Source organism: Zalophus californianus, chromosome 11, assembly GCF_009762305.2.
Source record: "Zalophus californianus isolate mZalCal1 chromosome 11, mZalCal1.pri.v2, whole genome shotgun sequence".
NCBI classification, from domain to species: Eukaryota; Metazoa; Chordata; class Mammalia; order Carnivora; family Otariidae; genus Zalophus; species Zalophus californianus.
In genome coordinates this window covers 71,541,283-71,567,352 of record NC_045605.1, presented here as the reverse complement: position 1 = coordinate 71,567,352, position 26,070 = coordinate 71,541,283, and the positions used below count along the sequence as shown (strand labels likewise).

Below are 26,070 nucleotides of genomic sequence, written 5' to 3'. Positions count from 1 at the left end.
TTTCTAGCTGAGTCACTTGTACAGATTAGGTATGCTTTTTAAACCTCAGTTTTTCTTAGTCCATAGAGCTATTACAAGTATTAAGTTAAATACTTAAGTTTTTTAATACTTAATACTTTAATACTTAATACTATTACAAGTATTAAGTTAAATACGCCCTGGTGGCTCAGTCGGTTTAGTGGCTGCCTTCGGCTCAGGTCATGATCCCAGGGTCCTGGGGTCAAGCCCCACATCAGGCTCCCTGCTCAGTGGGGAGTCTGCTTCTCCCTCTGCCCCTGCTCATGCTCTCTCTCTCTCTCAAATAAATAGTATCTTTTTAAAAAAATAAATGTATAAAGTGCTTACTTAATAGGATACCAAAGATACTTTATATCAGATATGCTACCTTCCATAGGGTTTGGTTTAACAATGTCATGGGCTCTTCCAGTTTCATCATTCATCCTCTGGATCACATTGATGCGGAGTCTTCTAGGAACAAATTGTACTCTCTCCCTTATCAGGATGTACTTATCCCCTAGCAGCTGTGGAGTTGTGGTTCTGTTCTGTCCAGGCTCCTGCAGCACCATCTCTCCACCTGCCCCTCCCCTCCTTCCTCTTCCAGTCTCTTCCCACATCATTCCTCTGACCCAGGAGCAGAGCTGAGCACCCTTGCTGAAACTCCTGACTTTATCCCATTGTTTCCTACATAGGCTTCAGAATCTCCTGATAAAAGTTCATTCACGTATTCTTAAGGTCCAACCCCACGCACTGGAAGGGGTGCTATGCAGTGCTGCCAAAGCCTGCTCACTAACTCCTTCTATGCATAATTTCTTCCCCCCATTTCCGTGTTCTTCCACTTGCCGGACATTGGACTCTGTCCTCCCCACTCCCCTGCATTGGACTGTGTTTTATCTCTTGTCTAAGGATATCTTGTCCTTTCCAACAAGTTAAAGCACTAAGCAAGGAGGTCAGCTTGCCTTGACAGGTCACAAAACTGGCAAGCAGCTCAGATAGGAAGGCCTGTCAGAAGACCTCTCTTTTCTGTTTCCAAATCTCTCTCGTTTCTGTGTAATTGTAGTCCTGTCTTTGGACTGAAGGATCTTATAGTCTAATCACCTTTGGAGTAAAAATCAATTTCCTCAGGGATTTTGAGCACTGCATGGGTGTGGCCCCTATGACGCCTTTGGCTCATGTCTTGCTATTCCCCATTCTCTATGCTCCAGCCATACTGAACTTCTTGAATTAAGTGCGTTTGTACATGTGTTCATCTATTTAGTCTTTTATTCCACAAGTATTTATTGAGGGCATATTGTGCATCAGACACTGTTAAAGATGCTGAGAAATACAGCAGTGTTCACACAAAGAGGCAAAGTCCCATGCATTCTTGGGTAGGGATGGTGGAGACAGATCATAAACAGGTAAACAACAAGACAATATTCTATTATGATCCATGCATGAAGGCAGTAAAATAGGGTGATGGGATGAGAGGAACAAGGGGGCGAGGCAGGAGTAGCCACTTTTGTTTGTGTGGTCAGGGAAGATCTGATTGATATACGAAGGTTACGAATGCAAAACTGAGGCAGAGTGCTAAGCGGAAGGAATGGCACTTACAAACACCCTGAGGCAAGAATGAGCTTGGTTTATTCAAGAAACAGAAAGCTAGGAAGTGTGGATGCATCTAAGAGAGCAAGGGGGAGAATAGGCTGTGATGGGATTTGGGTGAGAGCTGGAGGTCCACCTCATGAGGCACCAGGATCCATCTGGGCCTTGCTCCTCTGCTCCCCCAGCCCTCACCATCATGAGGAAGATGTCAGTGCATCTTCAGGCCTTAGCCTAGATGTTATTTCCTCCTTCCCTGACCCTTCAGAGTGTTAGATGCTCCAGCTCATCATTCCTTTTTCACAGGACTTTCATGCTCAAGTTATGTTGGCCTGCTTTCTCATTGTTGCTCCTACTAGTCTATAAACTCCTTGAAAATGGAACAGTGTTTGGCACATAGCAGTCAGTTAATGGATAGATGCCCGGATGTTTGGCTGACTGGGCAGGTGGGTGGATGGATGGATGAACAAAACAGCTATAAAACCTGTAACTGTAAGATGTTCAACTAAGAATTTGGGGTGTTTCAGAGCAATCTGACCACTGTTGTGGGACTGATGTGTGGGGGATCATCCTGCTCAGAAATAGCCCATACATTGCTGGCTATCTGCACTGTCTTCAGAGAACTAAATATTTGGCCTTCTAAACCCAGATCATTTTGATTAAAGTGTAGCAGGAACACCTGAGGTTGGACAAGCCCCTTGGACCTTGAGCAGCAGTAATTTATGACAATGTTTTCAACCAGGTGCAGGGCTTTGGAGTCAGATCAGATGGGTTTTGAATCCTGCTTATGTCACTGGTTGCATGATTCAGAGCAAGTTGGTTAACCTCTTAGAGCTTCACTTTTATTACCTGTAATGAAAGATTAATATGTCTAGCCTTGGAGGATTGTACAATGATAAGAGGAGGTAATATATTTAACTTGCTTATTAGATCAGGGTTTTGCATTTAGTGAGTGCTCAGTGATCACTGTTGCTACCACTGTCCCTGTTCTTTAATAGAGACGATTGTAGGTAATCTGGTCCTTATTGAGTGCCCTCAGCCCCTCTGGGCTTGACAATACTGATTGTTATAGGGATTAGAGATGGTCTATGTCAAGTTCCTGGCACATAGAAGGACCCGGCATATGGTAGTAACAACCAAGCATTGGCCACACACACAAAAAAAAGAGTGACCCAGAACGATGACTGCCATAAGGTGATGGGAGGTGAGCGAAGTTGGCCAGAACTCCAGACTGGGTTGGGTTGAACTGTGATGGTTGAGCATGACTTACCTGCTAGAAAGAAGAAGGAAGGATTCTCTAGGTAGGAATGAACAAAGTGAGGAGACCTGGAGTGACCAGATCTCTTTTATCGGATTTGTCCATCCTTAAAACTTCCCAAGGGACTTTGCCGGTAGCCACTTCTCTGAGGCAAGAGGCACCTCAGCCTGGCAGTCTGGTGTTTCATTTATTCTCTAGCCTCGCTCTTCTGTGGGGGAGGACAGCCTGGAGAACTGGGGAGTGTGTTGTCAGAGCCGTCAGGCCCTCTATTGTTAATTTAGAGCAAAGCATGAAAGGGAGCCAGATAACTGCTCTACTCCCAGGGGGACTGCCCTATTTAACTCTGGGGGAGAGAAGAAACAGACTCCTGTCTCTGTTTCTCTCCAGCCATTTCCTCCCTCAAGTGCTAGGAATTAATTCAACTGAGCAAGCCTGCCATAGGCTCCCAAGATGCTTTGGGCCCTTTTCTCTTCTGCCTTCTCTACAAGTCTATGGACTTTGCCTAGGGTCAGTTCTGACTTTTGAGGCCACTGTCCTCCTGAGACTGGGGTCAGTGCTCAAGACTCAGCGTCTGTCAACATAGGCTGAGCTGGTTTCCCAGGGCAGGACTTCTGCTACTTGATCTGGTTCAGACTAAACTCTCTAAGAATATCGGTGGCCTGGGCCTTGTTCTTGGGTGCCTAGTTTGGTCATTTAGGTGTTGAGAGTGGGGAGGGATCCTCTAGTGGGATTTCGATAGAAGGACTGTATCTGCCACCGGACCAAAGTCCAGCCAAAGCCCAACAAGCTGTCATTCCTCTTTCTACCCAAGTCTTTGAATGAGAGTTAATGTGTATGGTGTGTGCAAGTGTTTAGCATTAAGATAGAGGAAAATAGTAGCTCTTATTTCCTGGTGAGATAAAGGGTTTAGACGCAGAATAAAATAATCAGTGCTTGGTTGATCTGTTGATTTCCAAGTTCTTGTGAAGACAAGTAAGAAGAGAGAAGTATCCCTGGTCTGAGGTGAGTGCTTTTCCCACTTGCAGGGGGAAACAAGAATTTGCTCTAAGCAGACATAGAGCATTGCTGTGATGTGCTAAAAATGGAGGGACCCAGTCCCTGCTAATAATGTTTAGCCCCTTGTAACAGTTAGGGATTGGGTCTGGTTGCTAGTAATAGAACAACCCAACTTAGGATAGCATCATCAAATTGGGTTTTAGTTTCCTCACATAACACGAATCCAGAGGTAGTTAGTCCAGGCTGGTATAGTAGCTCCCTGATGCCATCAGGGATCTGGGCTCTTTCTCACTTTCTGCCCAGGTTTTAGCGGGTGTTTTGTCACCTTGCAATCCAGCATAGAGTCTAAATTCCAGGCAGAAAGAAGGGAAGGGTTAGCTAAGCCAGCTAAGTGTGACTTCTTTTAAAGACTTTCCTGGAAGACCCACCCAGCAATTTCTGTGTACATCTTAACATCTTCTTGGCCGGATCTAAGTCACATGGTCACCCTTAGCTCCAAGGGAGGTTGGGAAATGTGACTTTTTGCTGGATACATTGCCATTTAGAAAAACTTGGGGTAAGGAAGAGGGAGAGAATAGATATTGGTAGTCAGCACATGTGTATTTGAGGGCATGCTGTGCACTGTCTCCTTTAGTCCTCACTACAGTCCAAAAAAGTGGGGGTTGTTGTCCCCATTTTGCAGATAGGTAACCTGAAACCAGAGAAGTAAGAGACTTGCTTAAGGTCACCCAGCTTGTATTGGATGGGATCAACCCTTGAATCCAGGTCTGACTGGCTCTAAACCCTCTGTCCACTGGGTTTGACACATTTGGCCCAAAATGGTCACTGAATGCCGAGAATTCCCTGTGACTTTGAATAGTCACTGAGTCCAGGTGCTCACAATAATAGCAGTGACCTGCACTGGAAAGGCTTGTGTCATCTTAGCTAAATATGTATGCCCTACATGGCCAACTTCTCTGAATGACACAGTCAATGAGAGCTGAGGGGTGTTTCATTCTTTCCCAGCATTATGCTAAATCGAGCGTTGCAAATCAATTTTGTGACAGGTCTCCTGATTTGAGAAGTTGGTTGTTAAATTGTAGGGAATGCAGGGAGATGGGGGGAAAACCAGAAAACATTATTGCCTCAAATCCTGTATCTTAGTAAGTTAACTGTTTAAGTCAGTTAAGATGGGGAAGTAGAGGACATTACCTTCATCTTTCTTACCTACAGCCATAGCCTGAGTTATTTTGGGCACAAAGGCGTCTTTTTTTTTAAAAGAATTTATTTATTTGAGAGAGAGAATGAGATAGAGAGAGAGCATGAGAGGGGGGAGGGTCAGAGGGAGAAGCAGACTCCCTGCTGAGCGGGAAGCCCGATGTGGGACTTGATCCCAGGACTCCAGGATCATGACCTGAGCCGAAGGCAGTCGCTTAACCAACTGAGCCACCCAGGCGCCCGGGCACAAAGGCATCTTATGTAAGTCCCAGCAGTCAGAGACCAAGAGTTGTTCATAATCCCGTTTGAGGGCCTGGAAGGCTGCCAGGTGCCAAGCAGACTACCATTTTTTTAGCCACCCTCTTAAGGCTTATTTTGCAGTAAATGGTGGTGTTAATCTGAGAAAAGGATTGGTCGTTCTCTATCAACTTTATCATCAGGATGTACTAGCATATGTGAGGGTGTGTATATCATATGTACACACATAGTAAAGACTAAGATTTATAGTTATAAATTAGCTCCAAGGTGAGAAAAGACTGGAAAGCTCCACGATTTGTGGTCAGTTAATGAGAAGGGTATTAAATGTGGTTACCATGATTAAATCGGGCTTTAGGGTTGTCTGGCTTTGATGGCAGAGACCGTTTTCTCTGCTACTTTCTTATAACTCCAACTGCCCACCCCAGTGGGGATAAATGGTTGCTCAGTAAATACATGGAGGTTGATTGGTAAAGAAAGGAAAATCCCCATTACAGTTGGTTGGGCTGAGGCATCATACCCATAGTCCTTGGTTTCTGGAGTTGAGGAAACCCCCTTTTCCTTTTAGTTCTAATGTCATGTATGTAGGTGGCATGTTTGTTTCACAACCTGGTTTTTGTGACTTATCGTTGGGATGGTAATAACAAGGAGGGACAGTTACTTAGGTCTCACAGTTGGAGTAACCGGGTTATCAAGCTTCGGTGACTTGGCTGGGGTGTGACCCAGAGGGCAGCCAGAGCTCTAGTCCCCTAGGCAGCAGCCTTAGCACAGCCTCCCTGCAGGGTTTCCCAAGTTTGAGAAACAGTAGAGAAGATAAAGGCCAACTTAGGCAACGTGAAGACTACCGGTTGGGGTTACACTGGTGCAGTTATGGAGGATTGAAGAAAGGACAAAGTTAAAACCTATAATGTACACTGTGGGCAAGAGTTGTTCCTTAATGAACGTACAGTAAGAATTGTTTTTTCTTAAAGTGTAGCCCCTGAATATTTCCCATATATTCCCACTACTGGAGCTTATAGACCAACTGGACATTAGGAATGGAAGGGCCCTCAGAGATCACAATCTAAATACATCATTATCAAATGATGTAATAGGACTCCTTCCACTAAAAGTAACAGAGACCAAACTCAAAGTAGCTTAAGTGAGAAAGAGAATTTATTGGTTCACAAGCAAAAAGTCCAAGGATATATCTGGTTTAGGTATGGCTAAATCTCAGAGCTCAGGCCAAGTTTCTAGGATGCTGTTTCTCTCCATCTGCTTTCCTTGGTGTTGGTTTCATTTTCAAATAGTTGATTCCCATTTAGTTATAGCAGTTCGAGACCAGCTCCAACCAAAGCCCCAGAACCAACTCTGACGGACTTGAAATAGGTGATGTGTTGCCTCCCGAGCTAATCGTTGAGACTGGGACCCTCAGCTGGACAGGGACTAGTGGTCAGCAGCACCCAAACCATATGGATTGGGAGTGGGGGAGGTGATCCCCAAATGAAAATCGAAATGCTGAAATTGATTTTTTTTTTTTTAAACAAAGCTTTGGATTTTCATGGAAAAGTCAGGAGAGTGCATGGACAGTGAGATATGTGATTGCTTTTCTTAGGGGTTATATTGTTACTTTACATTGATATTTTAACTGTCTTCGGGACTGGATTGATTCTGCCCTGAGTCTGTGCTGATTATTGGTAGCTGAGGTTCCTAGGTTGTTGTAAGGATGCCTGGGGTGTGGCCACTCAGATGTAAATGCAGCAGCGTTTCCATTGTATGCTTTCATGTTGAAATGGAGAGCTTGGCCATCTGAGGAGTGACAGATCTTTTGCCAAAGGAAACTGGCCGCCCCAGCCAAGGATCCTTGGTAATTTTCTGGTCTTTCTGGGCTGGGCTGGAGTGTGTTCTCCTGCCTCCCCAGTCTAAATTCTGCAAAGCCTATGGAGCTGCTGCTCTGTCCCTGGTACCAAGTAATGGGGATGTAGATATAACTAGGATCCTGCCCTGAGGAAGGAGGGTGGGGTAGAAAGGTTTTACAGTAGGAGATAGGCCGTGAAAGAGGAATCCTTCTTGATGCCCCCAGAAGTTGCTCCTCTGGCCTCTGTTCACAACCTGAGCGGTGGCCCCCACCCCATTCTCCTTTACAGTTTCTAGATCTGCACATATGTAGGCCATCTCACACATACAGTGTGTATGTGTGATGCATCCCACAGATGCAGTGGGAACCAGATGGGCTCTGTAGCACTGTGGTCTTGGGCAAATCATTTATCTTCTCTGTGCCTCGGTTTCCTTATCTCTAAAATCTGACTAGTGATACTTCAGAGGATTATTGTGTTCTTGTGTGTTCCTGTTTGAGCAGTAGGTAAGAGGTCATCTAAAGAGGTTGCTGAGCCTGTTCATTCTCTGCTCAGCATCTTGGGGGAATGTTAATTATGCGCTAATTGTCCTTTGGGCTATGCTAGATGCCAGTGGGAGAGACCCTGGGCTCAGGAGCCTTCTATCCAAGCTGGACTGCCCCAGACAGATGGACATAGAGCAAAAGGGAAAGGCATGAGATTGTCACGTGTATCATTTATTCATTCGGTAGTATTTATAAAGCACCTACTCTATACCAGTCATTGCACAGAAGTTCTGGGCATATTGTAATTGGCCACATGGGCCTCTGGCCTGAGGGAACTCATGGTCTACTTGGGCGTTAGATGAGTAAGCACAGTTATGGTCCAGTGTGGTTAGTGTGACGGTGGAGTCAGCTAAGGTCCCAATCTAGAGTGGGAGTATGTGACTGGAGTGGCTTCCTAGAACAGGTAACGTGTAGGCCAGGTCCCAAAGGAGTAGAAGTCAGGCAGGAAGAATGAGGGACTAGGTGTGAAAGGTATTCCAGGCGGAGGGAACAGCCCATGCAAAGGCCTGGAGGAAATTCGAGTATGGCGAATTTGCATGGCGAACAGCCATGCAAAGGCCTGGAGGAAATTCGAGTGTGTTCTTTGGGGAGTCTTGGCTGCCCGTGGTGCTGTCTGGAATGGGCTGAATGTGCCTCTGTCCTTGCAGGGATGTGGAGAAAGTGGAGCGGCAGGCGGTCCCCCAGGCCAACCACACCGAGTCCTGTCGAGAGTGTGGCCGCGTGGGACCTGGACATGCGAGAGATTGTCCTCTTCGAAGCCATGAGGATTCCTTTGGCTTTGAGAGGCGGGAGCAAGAGGAAGAGCGGTACCGTTCCCAGAGGGACCCCCTGGAGGGCAAGCGGGACAGGAGCAAGGCCAGGTCCCCATACACGCCGGCTGAGGAGGACGCCTTGTTCGTGGATTTGCCTGGTGGCCTGAGAGGCCAGCAAGCACAGCCCCAGCGGGCAGAGAAGAATGGGGTGCTGCCCGCCGTGTATGGCCCAGGAGAGCAGAACGGGACCGGCGGGTATCAACGGGCCTTTCCTCCCAGGAACAATGCTGAAAAGCACAGCCAGAAGAAGAACAGCCTGGCCCAGGTGGAGCACTGGGCGAAAGCCCAGAAGGGGGACGGCAGGAGGTCAGTAATGGACTCAGGGTGGCTGCTACTCATGAGCGTAATAATGTAATAGGAGCTATCATTGCCCCGGCACGTGCTGGGGACATGCAGGCCTTAAACTATCCACCTCCATTAGCTCCGTAAATTCCTGTAGCAACGCTGCAAGGTGGGGGTGATATCCCCAAGTTATAGACAAAGAAACTGGGGTTTGGAGAAGTGAAGGGACCTGCCCAGGGCACACAGTAAGTGGCAAAGGCAGAGTGCAACCCCAGGTCTGTGAACCTCCCGAGCCTGTGTGAGATTACATCAGGTGGCTTCTTGGTTCCCCAGCAAAGGTGCCTTGAGACACAGTCAGTATGTCGATAGTTGCTCATCTTCTCTCACTCCGCTACTTTTCCACGTCCGAGAAATATTTGTAGAAACTAGAGTAAATACAGATCCATTTTCAATTCCAGGCACAAAGAGAAGTGCTTAGGCACTGTTGACAGTAGGCTTTATCATACCTATTCCTTCAAGAAGCAGTTTTTAATTATTTAGGGGGCATACAGTTTTTGCTATTTGCAAAGCACTGTTTGTATTTTATTACAATTTTAGATTAATAAGGGCGCTTTTCTGAACGTGAAGAATTCAGGGTCACCGGCTTCCCCCATTTTCTCCAGACGCCGCTGTGTTTTGTCCTCCTTATGAAGACAGTAAATCGTTTCATCATATTTGGGCTTCTAAAACCAACCACTGACTGGAGAAGAGATAGCGAAGCCCTGGTGCTTTCAGAAAGCTCCCCGCGGACTAGAGGGGCTACAGATGTGCCAGAGCTCAGGCCAAGTCTGCCACAGACTTACCTGCCTGATAAACGTGTTCTAAAAACCACATTACATTCTCCCTGTTGGTGGAGCCCAGACTTTCCCCCTGTGGGCTGTGGAGGCAGGAGTGCTCCTACAGGAATAGCCTCGGCCTCTTTCCAGGTGTGTGGGCATGCTGTGTGTATATGCAGGTGGTGTAACCTCTTTAATCTGGTCTAGGTGGGCAGTTGTGAGGGTAGATGGATGGAGAAATTACAATGGAAATCCCCCAGTGAATTGGTAGACATTGTTGTGGGACAGACTAGGAAAAGGAAGGCTTTTGGTGGTGTAGCTAAGATACCTTCCCATTCCCACCTAGCACTGACCAGGTGTCAATTCCATTTGTTCAAATGTTGTGTCTTCTTAAAAAACAGAAAGCTACCTCCCAGGGACACGGGGGAGAGAAGCTTCTATTCTTGGTGCTGGGCTGGGTAGACCCCCCCGGGAGGTGATTCTGAGTGCCCTCACTGCTGAACGAGGTTGGAAAGCCGGCAGGCATTATATCATGCAGGTCTCCTACTTCAAGGTAAAACAATTTGGATTTTATTTGAAAAAGCAATAGGGGAAGCCAGTGGAAAGTTTGAAGCAGGTAAGTGATGTAATCTGATTAATAATTCAGGAAGAAGAGCCCTGGGAAGATGCTGTTGTAATAATTCAGGATGGTAACAATGGAAATAGAAAGAAAGAGAACGATTTGAGATACATTTTGGAGGTCGAAACATCAAAGTTTGTTAATGAGTGGGATGCTCAGGATGAGAGAAAGGGAGGAACAAGGATGATCCCTAGAGTTTTGACTTGAACAACCAGGTGGTTGCTGAGACGGGGAAGGCTTAGGAGCAGATCGGGGGGAAATCAGGGTTCCCATTTTGGACAGTAAGTTTGAGAAGCCTATTAGCTATCCAAGGGGAGATGTCAGGTAGACAGTTGGGTATGAATTATGGTGTTGGGGTTTGAGGTCTGGTTGGGAACAGTCAGCACATAAATGGTACCTCAACACTTATAAGGTAGCAGCAGAAGGGGGATCTGGTAGAGGAGACAGTGTGGTCAGAGAGAAGCTACTCATGATAAGTTAGCTGTTTTCTCTTACATGTCACACCTCCTAGGAACTGTAGTCAATATGGGCAGGCAAGGGCAGGTAAAAGCAGGAGAAATTAGAACTAGGGGAAGATAGGAAAGCTAAGGGTTTAGCTCAGATGAGCTTGTATTTCTTGCTAAAGAGTTTGGATTTAGTCTTGGAGGCCTGTGAAAGCCATCGATGGTCTGAAGGGTATTGGCAGGAAAGAGGCGTCGGGACACCTGGGGAGATTTTGCAGGCTAGACAGTCCTTACTACATCCCAGCTCTGATACAGCAGGTCCATGTATATGGTGAAGAAATCTGCCAGGTGCTTCTGATGTGCCCTGCCCCAAATGCGAATGGTAGTTTTGGTTACCCCTCACTCTTAAAAGTTTTTTTTTTTAGTTATGCACATAGTTTAAGGATTTAAGTAGCGTGGCCCCCATCTGTCCCTACTTCTGATTTCTGTCCCTTTGAGGCAGCCACTTCCAATTCTTCCAGTAGTTTTCCCAATTTATTTCTGTATTTCCAAATAAGATAATTACACTGCACTTTCTTGATTTTACAATTTTAGTTATCAATAGACATTCTACTGTAGAAGATAAGGATTGAAGTCTCTTGTTCTCCGCTGTGCCTTTCCAATAGACATACGCTTACCTTTATCCTAGCTTCACAATATAGCATATTTTTTGTACAGATCACTAGTCAGTTTTTATATTACTATGACAATATAAATATTCACAACTGGACCATAGTGTTCTATAATTAAATTTCATTTGTTGAACAATTTTTTGTTTTCTGATGTTAATTTTCACGCTTGTGGTTTACTTGGTTTTCTTTGTACCAGTTATTAATTTCATTACCAAATTCATAGCTACATGTGCAAATCTCCCTTTGCTCAGTGCCCCCAAATATTCAGTAATTCACTCACAAAGTAAAAAAAAAAAAAAATCCAAATACCAAAGGATAAATACTGAAAAATAAGGGTCCTTCTACTTTATTTCAGAAACCTACTTTCACTCCCTAGAGACCAGCAACCTTGTTAAGAAAAATAAACCCTGTCCTTCACCTTGCTTTTTTCACTTAATGTATCAGTGTATGTGCAAGTCTATACGTAAATAGCTGAATGTATCTTGGCTGTCTTTCCGTATGAGCACATATAGACATATATCATTAATTTGAAATAACCAGAGTACTCCATTGAATGGATCTACAGTGGTGTTTATACCATTCCCTATTGATGGGCAGTAAGGTTGGTCACAAACATTTGCTATTACAAACTATGCTGCAGTGAATATCCCTACCCCGTTGTCTCTGCATAAAGTGCATGTATACTTAAAGAACAGATTACTTGAAGTGGAGTGACTGGGTCAAAGGATATATGCCATTTTAATTATCATAGTTATTACAAAATTGCCCTCCAAAAACACTGTTTCAGTTTATACCCCACCCAAAGTGTCCTTATTTGTCCATTCCCACATTAGCATGGAAAACTGTGTCAGATTAACTCCTTCCTCCAGTGATAATATGGAAGATGATTTAGACGGAGAAGAGCCTGGAAAGAGGCAATGATCGAGTATAAGGTGGTCATAGCTTGGGTAGAACGTGGGGAAGACCCACACCAAAGCAGCGAAGATGATGAGGATGGATAGGACACAAAGATATTGAGGTTGGGTAGGTATTAGACTTGGTAAATTGTTTCATCGAGGTCAGGAAGGTGAGAAGGGCCGCAGGTGGAGCTGACATTTAGCAGTTTGGCTTGGTTAATAGGAAGATGTGGTACAGCCTGGATGTCAGGAGTTTTAACAACACACCCCTCCCTGCCCCCCATGTGATTCTGATGTGCAGCCAGGCTGGAGAATCCCAAGCTCATGAGCCATAGCAGAGGGCCAAAGGCAGAATGCTGAGGACCTCCAGCCCAAGGGATGGACAAAAGCAGTGTCTGTGAAGGGTGTGAGCAGGAGATGGGGGGGAGGGTGGAAACTGGAGTGTTGAAGGGAGTTTCATTTAGAAGGAGTCCAGTTTGTGCTGGGAATGAGGACTTCTCCTTGGGGATGGTGCCATCCGAGGAGGCTGGGAGCCACTGAAAGAGTGTCTGGAACCTCAAGGTCTCTGCTGTCTTTTGCTCGGTCACTGGGGCTTCTTGATGGGCTTACATGGGCAGACCTGACTGTCCTTTTTAGTAGAGCTAGGATTTTGAAGTTAGGTCAGGAGGCAGGAGAGGAAGACAGGAACAAGTCAGAAAAGGTCACATGGCCAGTGAGAAACCCTTTGTGGCAGGGGCACAGGAAGAACTTTCAAAAGCTGTGTGACTGATAATGCAGTTAATAAGTTGTTGGTCGAAATGTGTCTATGTAACTGCTTCTGGCAGTCCACAAACCTGTGTTACTCTGCTATACACAAGGACCTGTAGTTGGGGCTCGGGGGCACATAGGGGAGCTAAAGGATGATAAGTCAGTTGCAAGTAGATGACAGGGCTGGGGAAAGCGTTGTTGGACTTTCCTTGCATATGAGCTGGAAGTTTGAGGCTTTCTTGTCTAAGGGGCAAGGTGACATGAGGTCTGTAGATGAAAACAGTTCATTGGCCTTGGAGGTCACTGAGCGCACAGCAAGAGGAACTTCACTCTAGTGATGGAAGCAGATCTCACTGGGCTGAAAGGGAAAAGTGAGGAATTGAAGACACCCTTTTGAGAAGAAAGCTGTCTGTCTCTGAGTAAGCCAAGTGCAGTCTCTGATCATTCACTTGTATCTGGAAAGGACTGCATCTTGCATTCTCAGAATTGCTGTTTACCTTAAAGGTATATATGTAATCTCTTACAGTCAAGTAATAAGTAGATCTGGCTGTTTAATGAAGGAGCCTCCAACATTTGAAAGTACAAAAGAGGGATGTCTGTGCTTTGTGTGATTGAGACTGTGCCAATCTCGTTAGATTGGGCACATTAGACATTGGAAGGAGGGTTATTTGCACTGTAATATGATCTCATATTCGTGGAGCTAGGCCACATAAGAAATTATTTCTAACTGTTCCTTTAGTACTGGAGATATGTATTCTGTTTCCCATCATTAAACTCCTTTAGAATGATATTTTGTGAGGACAGACTGGCTTACCCTTAGATTTCTACATTCTAAGAGATTGTTTTGAAATTCTAGCCTTCCATTTTTTGCCCCTGGTATTTCAAGTAATTTACATACTTGTAATAAAAAGGCAGGGGTGGGGATGGAATCAAGGACTCAGCTATTACAATGAGGGACAGAGTAGAAAGTGAAAGTCCTGCACAATTGATGTGGAGGGTACGGTGAGGAATATCTGCTGCATAAGTAATTGGTTATAGAAATTGATTTTATATTTTGATATGACCAGTTTGTAGTGGCTGTATCAGAATATCCTGTTTGGTGCCTTTTGGAACAGGGAGGCCCCTTGGCACAGAGCAGGGTATGAGGGCAGGAGACCTGGAACTTTCTTTTTGGGTAAAGATGGATTTGGGGGCCAGCAAATGGATCTGCTCTCAGGGGCAAAGCTGCTCTGGGTGCTCCTGCCTATTTCAGGGGGGTCTTTACCTCTTCTTGCAAACCTTCCTCCTGCGTCCCTCACTCCACCTTTGGTTAGTTATCTTGGTTTGGCCTCTGGAGCTCACCATTGCACTGGGATTTTGGGGGTTGCCCCAAAATGGCCAGCAGTGAGGACTTGGAGATATGGCAGACAATGCAGAAGCAGAGGGCACAGGCTGGAGGGTGAGCTCAGGGCTTTAGGGTCCCACCCTGTGGGGGACTCTTGTCAGGGTGGCAGGCACCGGGAGCAGGCTACAGAACCAGACTGAGGGGGTTTGGGAGCAGCTAGGACATACTTTTCATAGTCTGAATTTTTCTTCAGCCAGAGTGAACAATGGTTGGTGAAGTCATGGAGTCCCCAGGGGAGGCCCCCAGCCAGGTTTCTGCCTCTGCCACCACTGCTGTTTGAGGATTCAGCCACTGCCCCTTCCTCAGACACACATTCCCCTCTGACTTTGGGAAATCAGTAGCAAACCCTGCCACCTAGTGGCAAATAGACACGCTAGCCAGACACACTAGACAAGTCTGGCTGAAGAGATCTTAAAAATTACCTCCCATAATTGCAAAGATAACAATAAGAAGAAAGCTACCATTTTTGAATGACAACTATTTCTAATCCCCACAACAATCTGTTAGGTTCTTAGTATCCCCATGTTATAGTAGGGAGGGTGAGGACATAAAAGACAGTTAGGAGGTCATAGAGGGAAGTGATTAAATGAGATGAATTTAAGAACAATTAGAATAGCACTTCTCAAACATTGGCCACCTGGAGGGCTTGTTAGAACACAGGAGGCTGGGCTCTACCCCCAGGGTTTCTGATTTGGCAGATCTGGGGTGGGGCCCAATAATCTGCATTTCTAATGAGTTCCCAGGTGGTGCTGATGCTGCCCATCCAAGACCATACTTTGGATGCACTGGCTTAGAACAGTGGCTGGCTGGTTATGCATCAGGACTTTGTCAGACTGTGGACAATACCGCAGAATGTGAGACATAGTTCCTGCCCTCTGAGGATTTACAGCTTGGCTGGGGAAGAGATGTCTTGCAAGGATGAAAAGGTTGCATCAATGAAAAGACCTTGGACAAGTTTCCTACAACATAATAACTAGGTCAGAGCAGAGTGGGAGCCCTGAGGGCTGCAGAAGACCTCTCTGGAAGGAGTGTCGTGGAAAATGAGTGAGATTTGGGTGAATAGGGCAAGCGGAGCCCATACAGGTAGGGGAAGGCAGAACAATATTAGAATAAGGAGAGGTAGAAAGGGAGAACCCATTGAGAAGTACCTTCTGTGCATCAGGCAGGGAGCCTGCATTTTCTTACTTGTCTCATTTACTCTTCAGAACAGCTTTATGAGGGAGATAATTCTGTCCTCATGCTACAGGTGAGGAAGCTGAGGCTCAGAGCAGTCCAGTAAGCTGCCTAGGGTCATCTAGCCAGTGTGGGTGGTAGAGCTAGCAATCAAACCCAGGTCAAGCTATCTCTGTTTTCCCACTCTGAGAAGTTGCCCAGGTGTGTAGGAGGCTAGGTGGGATTAGGGTGAGGCTCTCATTCCTAGATCCCAGCAAGTGCAGGGGTGCACCTGAGTGGATGTGTCTCTTTAGCCCCTAGATGCTTGACTTGCCCCAGCCCAGTCCTGTTGGAGAAGCAGTGAGAAAACAGCAGGACTGCAAGGTGGGTTGGGATCAGGTGCTAGAGAGTGGTGCGTTCCAGGCTGAAGGGTTTCAATTTTATTTCATAAGCAGTGGGGAGTCATTGACGTTTTTGGAGCAAGGGAGTGATTGGATCCAAGCAGTTGACTGTGTTCAGTGTGGACACTGGTTAGGAAGGTCTCAGAGCGACCTGGGGGAAGATGATTAAATCATCTGGTCTAGAGTAGTAGAAAAAGAAAAGAGCTGGTGCCAGCCACTTGCTTTAAGAACTTCCAGAATTCGATGTGTGGATACCAACAGAGGGCAAGTCTCAGTGACCGGGGAATTATGAGGCGTTTCCTAGAAATAGACACACACCCATTTGGAAGAGCTGACTGACAGCGAGAGGGAGAGGAGGAGACGGGTTTCATCACCTTGCACTTGAAGCGATGGGTGTGGGGCAGTCAGGCTGCCTGGTAGGGAGGGTGATGCTCCCAGGTTGTTGGAGAACAACGGTGTTGGAGTCCTCTGCATAGGGAGGGAGTGACTGAGGTCCTGAGCATCTGCTTTGATTGTTCTTTGGGGGTTCTTACATAGGGCTCCCTCGTGTGCCTGGCGCTGAGGGTTTACTTAGCCGTGTTTCCAGAAGCCTGGCAGACCCCGTGCTGGCTGTCTTAGCCGTCTTCTTCCTCTCTCCGCAGCCTGCCCCTGGACCAGACCCTTCCTCGTCAGGGTCCTAGCCAGTCACTGTCCTTCCCAGAAAACTACCAGACTCTGCCTAAGAGCTCCCGACATCCCTCAGGGGGCTCCTCGCCCCCTCCCCGCAACCTGCCGAGTGACTACAAGTACGCGCAGGACCGAGCCAGTCACCTGAAGATGTCGAGCGAGGAGCGCCGGGCACACCGGGACGGCACGGTGTGGCAGCTCTACGAGTGGCAGCAACGCCAACAGTTCCGGCACGGCAGCCCCACGGCGCCCATCTGCGCCGGCTCCCCGGAGTTCACCGACCAGGGCCGGAGCAGGAGCATGCTGGAGGTGCCCCGCTCCATCTCTGTGCCTCCATCTCCCTCCGACATCCCTCCTCCGGGCCCCCCAAGGGTCTTCCCACCCCGGCGGCCGCACACTCCAGCAGAGAGGGTCACCGTGAAGCCCCCGGACCAGCGGAGGAGCGTGGACATCTCACTGGGAGGCTCTCCCAGGAAGGCACGGGGCCATGCCACCAAGGTGAGACTCTGGAGGGCTGCCAGGCAGCTGGGTTCAGCGTGAGGGCACCAGGACCCTCACGTGGTTTGAACACAAATTTGAGCAATTTTGAATAAGGAGAGGTGACACCTCTGTGGTACTTTTAGGTGCCAGGTGCAGTACTAAATGATTACCACAACCTGATGAGGTAGGTGCTATTATCATGCACATTGCACAGATGAGAACTCTGAGGCATTAAGAGATGAAGGATCATCCAACTGGAGGTCTGCAGGAAAAGATATCTGTGTTCAGTCGGTTCAGTAATTTATAATAACCCAACTTCAGCTTTACCTCTCCAAGGGACTTTCCCAGTTTACCATTGTTTATAACCCAGTAAGAAAGACATGGACCCCCCACAGATGAAGAGGGGTAGTGCGTGTGGCAGGCCGCCCGTGCAGAGAGGGGCAGAGGCTCCGGCCCACAGGCTGACTTCCTGTCTCCCCCCTTGTAGAACTCCTCTCACGTGGATCGCCGCTCCATGCCCTCCATGGGCTACATGACCCACACAGTCAGCGCTCCCAGTCTCCATGGAAAATCGGTAAGCCGCTCCTCATCTCCCCCGCCCTGTGAGTATCAACCACCTGCAAAGTGCCGGCTCAGCCGGTGTCCCCCCCAACCCTGAGCCAGTCACCTGCAGTCTGCAGGGCAGCTGTCAGCTCCCACGTTAGAGATGAGGACGCTGAGGCTCAGAGAAGTCCAGTGACTTGCTCCATGTCATCCAGCTGACTTGGGGTCCTCCCCAGATCAGAGGAAGAGCTTGGGGGAAGTGAAGGAGAATGTGGGCTTTTCTTCTCTTTCAGGTAGCGTTTTCCAGGCACCTGCCTTTCTGCCATTAGCTCCTCTCCTCTCATCCAGGTCTTGGCTTTGGTTAGTTAACTTTGTCTTCAAAGCTTGAGTTGGGGTGAGGTTGCACTGTTGGTTGCTGTTTCCTGGAGAAAAAAAACAAAAACCTGCTTCCTGCAACCCCTTTTCTGCCAGTAGCTTTATTTATCCTAATGACAGAATTAATGCAATAATTACTTAATGGTGTCACATCAGTGCTGTCCCAGCACCGGGGTGAAGAGTAATTATAGCGTCGTGCTCCTGCAGTGGCTAATTTCCTTGTGATGTGTCTACACACCTGCAGCTGGAGGAGCTCTCGCTGCTTCTCACCCGCTTACGGCGGCACCAGGCCAGGTTGGCCAGCGTGCGAAATCTCGCCGTCGGCCAGTTACTGCAGCACCAGCTGACTGTTCCCGCCTGCCAGGTCAGCGCTGCCGGGCTCTCTCAGGGCCGGGGCCACCCTAGTGGGGGGCAACGGAGTGACGTGCCAGCCCATGTTTTCTCGTGCCCACGCTCTAGTCTGTATTTGCTGTCTGGCTCGTTCCCTCCTTCCCTGCCTGTTTGCTTCTGGTCGCTATTGCCAGATACTGCGCAGTGGTGGGGGGCCCACGCCTCTTGGTGCTGGGGAGGAGCCTGCATGTGGTGTGAGGGACTTCAACTGTGGCTTTTCCGGCTGTGAGTAGTGACTGCCAGGCTGATGTGTGGTCATGTCTGAAGGGCTATGCTGGCTGTCATCCTTGTCGCCACCATGGCCATCCTTGGGTTGTGGAAAGGTGTGTTTCATTGGTGTCAACCCGGAGGGGAGAGGCAGGGTGCCCTCTCTGATCTGGACAGTACCCTGCTGATGGAAAAAGCATCCTCACATCCCTTATCCTAGAGAACTTCACTGTACCTGGGAGAGGTTAGGCAGGACAGGAGTTACTACCACACACAAGGCACTGGATCCAGAGGGGGAAATCACTTGCCTGGGATCCCTCAGCCAGTGGCATGTGGCCTGGAACCAAAATTCAGGTCCTATCTGGCATAGTGTTCTAAACCTTACGGGACATGGAGGTTTGCAGGCAAGCTCCTCAAGGAGTGGTCAGGGAATTGCCCTCCCAGGCATGTTGAGCAGTTTAACGATGTCCATACAAGATTGGTCCCTTCGGGCTGCACAAAAGTAGGCAGGGGACAGAGGAGGAAGATGACAGGAGTGTCACCTTCCTTAACTGTCCTGTTTTAGTGAGACCTGAGGGACTCAGGAAATATACTTGGAAAAATGAATGTAAGGGAACACGTGAAAGACCCCTAAGGTGTGAATTTGGGGGATTTTTAGTAACATTCCCCTGCTCAGTCCTCTTTACTGCTATTGAAAGTGTATAGGGCCTGGGCTGATTGGGGAAGTAGGGATAGGTAAGGGGACAGTTTAGGGATAGAAATAGCATCTCGGAAGTCACCAGTGTCCCTCTCCATGGTCCTTCAGGTCTTCTCACGCTTAAAAGCACTGCCTGAACATCTCACATTGTTTACTTGTTTGACATCAGAGATGTAAACAGGGCCCTCTCCTGCAGCTCTGACTTGCCCCAGTTTGCTGGGAGACCTCTTAGCTGGTTGAGAAAGTGGTGCCTGGGCTATTTTTTCTTAAGCTTTTACAGCCCCTCTGTCTAACAGTTAGCTTCTGTGGTCTGTTACATGGGAAACACAGGTCCTAGAAAATCAAAGAGTCTTTTGCTTATTTTCACTGTTCCTGGTGATTACATTGAAGAACTCAACAGATTGTCAGAGACAGTGCAAGCAGATAGGTCTGACATTGAAACTTCCTCAACTCGCTCCTGACATGGCTACATGCTGAGCAAAGGGAGCTGAAACTTCCAGTAGCTCCTGGGGCTTATCATCCTAGAACCCAAGGTCATGTCAGGACCTACCTGGATCCCCAGATCCTCTCCCTGCCCCTTTAAGCCATTTAGTCACACTAATCAGAGGGTCATTTTGCTTCATGCATATGAAGTGGGCCAGGACAAAGGTTTGATGACAAAGATTGGAGCATTGGTGATTGATGGGCCTCTAGCTCAGGTGTTGCATGTTCTCCTCCAGCTAGACCTCTCTAGTTCTGTCTCAGGAGCTCACCACTGGCCTCAGCTGCACTGCTCTCCTAGCCCTGTGGTGGTATGTGTGCTGTCTCCCTCGTCCCCACCAAACTGTCCCCCCAGCCAACTGCGGGACTAGCTGGATTTTCCCCACAGTGACCTGCAAGATCCGCTGTGCTGAAAGAAGGCTCTGAGCTACACTGAGACATTTGTGCTTCCTCCATGGCCTGGATGTGTTAGCCTGCTACCCTTGACCCCAAAGCTGTGCAATGTCAATGATTCACACATGAAGCCCCAAGTTTTGGAAACCCTTGGTGTTCATAACTGGCTTTTTTCTTTCTGTGCTTCGTTTGAAGGCTGACGATACCTACCTCCAGCTGAAGAAGGACCTGGAGTACTTGGACCTAAAGGTGAGGGACGTCAGGTGTCTTGTCTCCCTTGGACTCTCACCTTTCTGAGCGTGTCTGCCTTATTGGAGCCAAGCTCAAAGCCAAAGGCTGTGCAGGTCTTATCAAATCTGGATCCCAAATGAAGACATCTCTAAGTCAGAAGAGTTTTATTTCTAATTGCCTCAAACTCTGGGCTCAGTTCCTTGTGAGTTCTGCTATAAGATTTCAAGCTTATGGAATGAGGGCACAAGATCTTGATCTCTTCCTGTCCTTGGTCAGGACCCAAAGACTTCTAAATAGTAACTACTTCCTTCCTCGGAGCTGCCAGTGGGGCTGGGTTTGGTTCGTAGGGTGCCACTGACATGTGTTTTCTGCTACGAGTATTTTGGTGGATTTTTTGGTTTTGTTGCTGGGGGAGCAGGTTCCACATGGAATTCTGCAGCTCTGGGGCCCACCGTGGTCTCCCATATAGGAGCCTCCTGTACGAATAGTCTCCCATCTGCGTACAGGAGATGAACGCTGGGTACCTCTCTGTAGGTGATAAAGCTTCAGGCTCAAAATCAACCTTCAGAGCACAGAGACCAAGAGAAAACTGGTGGAGAAGTGTGAGAGGCATTCTGCGTGAAAGAGAGCTGCTATTGTTCCCTTACCACAGCTCTCTGAAAGCTCCCACTGTGAAGAGCACTTCTGATGCCTCAACCATGAAATTGACTGAAGGAATGTGACCTTTAATTAACTGTGCGCGTGAGAGAGTGGAGGGGCCTGTGGGAGGACACCCAGGCGACTGCCACGGGGTATGCCTCCCCCAGCTCCCCTGGGTACCTGGCTTGAGGTATTTTTAACATGGGGATTGTCACCCAGCCTTGTAGAAGCAAGAGGATGAACGTTAGGCCCTGCGGCAGCAGATGGGGAGGGGCTCCCCATACTGAGACAAGATCAGAGTCTTTGATTAGGAATCAACTAGTTAGCTTCCGTATCTGATGTGCACTTGCTGTGTAACCAGCTCTGGAGAAGCCTAAGGGACATGTAAGAGAACTTCCCAAATGGGCCTCGGTTAGATAAAGAAAATCTCCCAAAATAACACAGACTTGTTTATAATGAGCTTACAAAGATCTGTCTCGCCTAATGCTCAGAGTTGAGATAGTGAAGGTCACCGTGGGCTGTAATGCTGGAAAGGCCTCTAGAGGAGGTGGCATGTGTTTGGAGCCTTGAAGAGCCAGAGGGTTTGCGTTGGTTGAAATTAAAGGGAACAGTGGGAGCCAAGGAGAGCCAGGGGGAGGGTGGTGTGGCTAGGGTGGAGGAGGCAGACTGCCCATGTTCCTGATTCTTTAGGAAGGAGGGGTGCAGTGAACGAAAGTCAGACTTGGTTTTCTGACATGAGCAAAACAAGGAGGGTTCTTTCAAAACCAGGACATTTTCTAGCTTATGTGACAGATCACACAGAGCATGAACAAGTATTATAAGTATGGTAGTAATGCCTCACGATGCAAAATGTGCGGCCCAGCCCATCCTGCTGTGCTCTGATCCTGGGCAGGGTCCTTTCACCATGCTCACCACCCCCACCTGACCTGGAAAGAGGTCCACCACCTTTGCCGGCCCTGTGTTCCCACTCATCTCCATTCCCTGGCCTCCGCAATAGCCAGTCACCATGCTAGCTCTCGATTCTTCTCACCCCTGCCTCGGAGCCATGCAGTCAACCAGAAGTATTTATGGAACATTCATGGTAAGAGAGCTGGTAAGAGAGGTTTAGCTCCCCAGCAGCACAGGTGTACCTTGAAACAGTCCTCAGAGTGCTTGGTGCATGGTGCAAGAGAGAGCTTAGAGAGCCTGAGCTGGAGTAATAGGAAATCTCTGTCTTCTGATTCCTGTTTGTATGGGAGAGCAGAAACTCACAGCTGATCCTCGAGGGAAGATTCAATTCAGGTCTGTTTTATTTCAAGATCATAGAATTTGAGTTAAAAGGGATTTAAAGGGAGAAACTGAGGCACAGGATAGCAGAGCCAGGAGTCCTTGGGTGTCCTGACTACCAACAAAAGCTTAGTAACAATAGAGGGTATAATGTGTGATGGTCACTGTGTTTTACTTCTGTTAAATTATGTAACGCCCACAGTAGCCCTAGAAGGAAGATGGTGTTATCTTTTTTTCACTGACTAAGGCTCAGAGAAGTAAATGACTTTCCCAAGGCCACATAAGTGGCTACTGGGAAGTTGGTATTTCGGTATAGCTCTGACTCTGAAACTTGTGCTCTTGAGTTGTCTTGCCTCCCAGTCTCTCTTAAAATTCTGCTTCCACTACTGTGGACCCAAAGGCATTTCAGTTTTTGATGGAACTGAACTGGGGTCATTATCCCAGGAAGTGTGTTTAATGTGATAGAGGCAAGGTGCGTCCTTGGGGTGTTTCACTAGCTAGGAGCTGTCTGCACCCAGAACATTAACTAGTGACTTTCTGGAAGTTGTCACTGTCATGGAAAACAGCTGCATTGATACCAGAGTTTCCCCAGTCTTATTTTTGTTATTCCAGTTGCTGAGCTCCTCTCAGAGAACTTTTCCCCCAAATGAGCTGCACTGGTAGCAGGGAGATGCTGGGGTTTGTGCTGTGTGTGAGTTTTCTGTCTGGCGTGGCTGCCAGAAAGGTTGGCACCACCTTGGCCTCTCTCCAAGGTACAGAGTCCCCATATCAGGGAGGCAGTGAACCTGCTCTGCTCTGCTCAAACCCAGCTGGGGCATAGGGTTCCCAGATGGTGTCTCACTTCAGGACCCAGATGAAGAAAGGGCTGGAAGCAAAGCAGAGGTATTGAGGACCTATAGAACCATGGCTGAGGATGTATTAGGCAGGATGCTTTTGTTTGCAGGTGTCTGAAACCCAAATCAACCTGCTAATAAGCCAAAGAGAGAATATACTGCTTCTTTTAGCCAAGGGCTACATCCCAGAGGCTCAGGCCATGTCATCACTGTTCTGGTTTTCCTGGTGTGTGGGCTGTGCCCACATGGCAGGGAAGGTGGCCACCTGCAAACCCAGGTTCACTTTCTCCCAGCCCAGCGTCCCCATGGGTGACCACTTGCAAACCCAGACTCCCTGTGGCGTGAGGGAGGGGTTCCCTAATGGAAAAGCATGCTGGGCAGAAATAAAAAAGTCAGCAGCAGTTAGCACAGCTGCACTGCAGAGTGGTGGAGAGAGTTTTGGGTAATTCAGGAGACAGAGATAGTCTACAAAGCTCTGAAATGCTACCATGTGTCTTCTGTAGCTGCAAGGGGGAATGAAGACAAATGGAGAGCATGTGTCAACTGTACTTCAATTAAAAAAAAAAGACAAGTGGATAGCAGCTACAGGTAGAGGGGTTTCTAAAAGGGCCTGCTCAGGTTGTGGTGAACCGCCCCATCTCTGGGGTGCAAATGAAGCTAGATGAGCCCCACGGGGCAAGCAGGGTACATGACTGTGTCAGGAAAACCCCAAGGCCCGTTGACTCTTGAGATTGCGACACGCTCAACAAAATGAGCTGATGCGGAGCTCAGCCTGGGTCCCTGAGGTGAGGGCCTCTGTGGACACAGCTGAATGGGCCCTGAAGCCCAGCTGGGGTGTGGGGATACTGGTGACACAGCCCCACCATGCCCAGCTGCTTGTGAGAGGTTCCTCTGGGTTTTTGGGGCGGGGAGAGGAAGGAGGGAAGCCTCGCTGGGGAAAAACAGCCTCCCTACCCCAGCTGGGTGGCCTAGGCACCCCTATGTCCATGTTCCAAAGGCCACAGACTTAAGGATCCAAACCCTCCCCTCACCACCACCACCACCACCACCAGTCAGCTGATGCTCAGCTTCCAGAATCAGTTGGTGGTGTTTGCTTCCCCACATGTGGTGGGAACTTTTCCCTAACGTGAGCCTTTCTGTTGTGGTGCCAAGTGCTCAAACAAAGGTGTACTGCATTCTCTTAGAAGACACTGTGGATTAATGTTCTTTTTGCACAGTGTTTACTTGTCTGTCATTTTACTTGGTGGTGCCAGGATGGGAAGGGCTCCACCTTGATGAAGCTTCTGTTCCTGCCTGGTGGTGTTTGGGTGCACGTTATTCATTATTGCACTTGGTCTTCTCAGCATCTTCGGGCAATAGAAATGATTCTCCCCACCTTCCTAAGCAGGAATCCAAGTATCAAGAGAGGTCCCTTCCACGAGTGATAGGTGTGGAATTTAAACCCAGGGTCTAACTGTACTCCTGCCTCCTTTCTTCCATGTACCATGTACTTCCCACCCTAAAGCTTAGTCACTGAATTGTGTTTCTGGCATCATGGTTCTGCTCTTCAGAACTATATACCGTGGGGGCGCCTGGGTGGCTCAGTCGTTAAGCGCCTGCCTTCGGCTCAGGTCATGATCCCAGGGTCCTGGGATGGAGCCCCACATCGGGCACCCTGCTCGGCGGGAAGCCTGCTTCTCCCTCTCCCACTCCCCCTGCTTGTGTTCCCTCTCTCACTGTGTCTCTGTCAAATAAAAAAAAAAAAATCTTTAAAAAAAAAAAGTATACCATGGCTAGGTCGGAAGAAGCAGGTGTGGGGGTCACTGTCGTTGACAGCTTAGATTGCTTTTATGCACCTGTGAAGCACAGCTGGGAAGGGGAGTTGGGGGAAGGATATGTGCCGCTGTGCGGGTGGTGCCTTTATAGGTAGAGCAGGTTGCAGCCAACCCCACAGAGGGTGTTGTTCCTGGATTGAGGGATATGTCGCCAGGGGCTCTGGTCACTTGGCCTCTGGTGGCTTCCTGACTGAGCCTGAGATCAGGGCTGCTCTGTGCAGGGTGTGTTTCCAAAGTTAGCCTCTAGGGCCAAGTTTCTTAAGTTGTGGTCTAGGATACCATCTATTTCAAGATCATCTGGGAGCTTGATTTTTTTTTTTTAAAAGTACTGATTCAGGGGGTTCTGTTAAATTAGAACCTCTGGAAATGGTGCCCAGAATTCTGCTTTTTTGTGTTTGTTTTTTAATCAAGCTCTAGGATGATTCTTGTGCAAAAAGAAGTTTGAGATCGGTTGTTCTGGAGCAGAGATTATTAATCCTGGCCATGAACTAGAACAACCAGGGGAGTTTGTAAAATAAATATTCATGCTTTGACCCTACCCTTTAGAGACTTTGATCTAATTGGTAATACTCAGGTATTATTCTTCAAAGACAAATAAACGGGACTATCTGGGTTGGCTCAGTCAGTTGAGCGTCTGGCTCTTGGTTTCGGTTAGGTCATGATCTCATGACTCATGGGATCCAGCCCTGTGTTGGGCTGCATGCTCAGCGCTGAGTTTGCCTGAGCGTCTCTCCCTCTCCCTCTGCCTCTCCCATTCATACGTGCTCTCTCTCTCTCAAATAAATAAATCTTTTTTTTTTTTTTTTAAACTCCCTTTTAAAAAAGCCAAACACCTCCCTTAGGTGTTTCTAATGTATGGCCAGAGTTGAGAAACATTGTTTCAAAGCAATGGTTCTCAAAGTGTGATCCCAGACCAACAGCATCAGCAATACCTGGGAATTTGTTAGAAATGCAAAATCTTGGGTCCCACCCCACATCAGCTCAGTGAGAACCTCTGAATATGGGGCTCAGCAAATCTGTATAGTGTTGACCCTTGAACATTGTGTGGGTCAGGGGCACCAACTTCTTGCACAGTTGCAAATCCAGGTATAACTTGATCCCCCCCAAATTTATTAATAGCCTACTGTTGACAGGAAGCTTTACCGATAACTAAACAATCAATTAACACAT

General features: G+C 47.9%; 1 protein-coding gene across 20 annotated transcripts in view; it reads left to right on the top strand.

Annotated features, from left to right (window-relative positions):
* Positions 1–26,070, top strand: part of PLEKHA7 (pleckstrin homology domain containing A7) — a 211,879-nt gene that overhangs the window by 153,639 nt on the left and 32,170 nt on the right. For all 20 annotated transcript variants that reach the window (XR_003517654.2, XM_027581328.2, XM_027581323.2 and 17 more), the window contains 4 exons: positions 8,312–8,782; positions 16,528–17,050; positions 17,520–17,606; positions 20,313–20,366. Coding sequence is in view for 19 of the 20 variants with exons in the window: in XM_027581328.2 (XP_027437129.1) it covers positions 8,312–8,782; positions 16,528–17,050; positions 17,520–17,606; positions 20,313–20,366 (1,135 nt within the window). In the remaining variant the exon portion in view is untranslated. The remainder of the gene's footprint in view (positions 1–8,311; positions 8,783–16,527; positions 17,051–17,519; positions 17,607–20,312; positions 20,367–26,070) is intronic.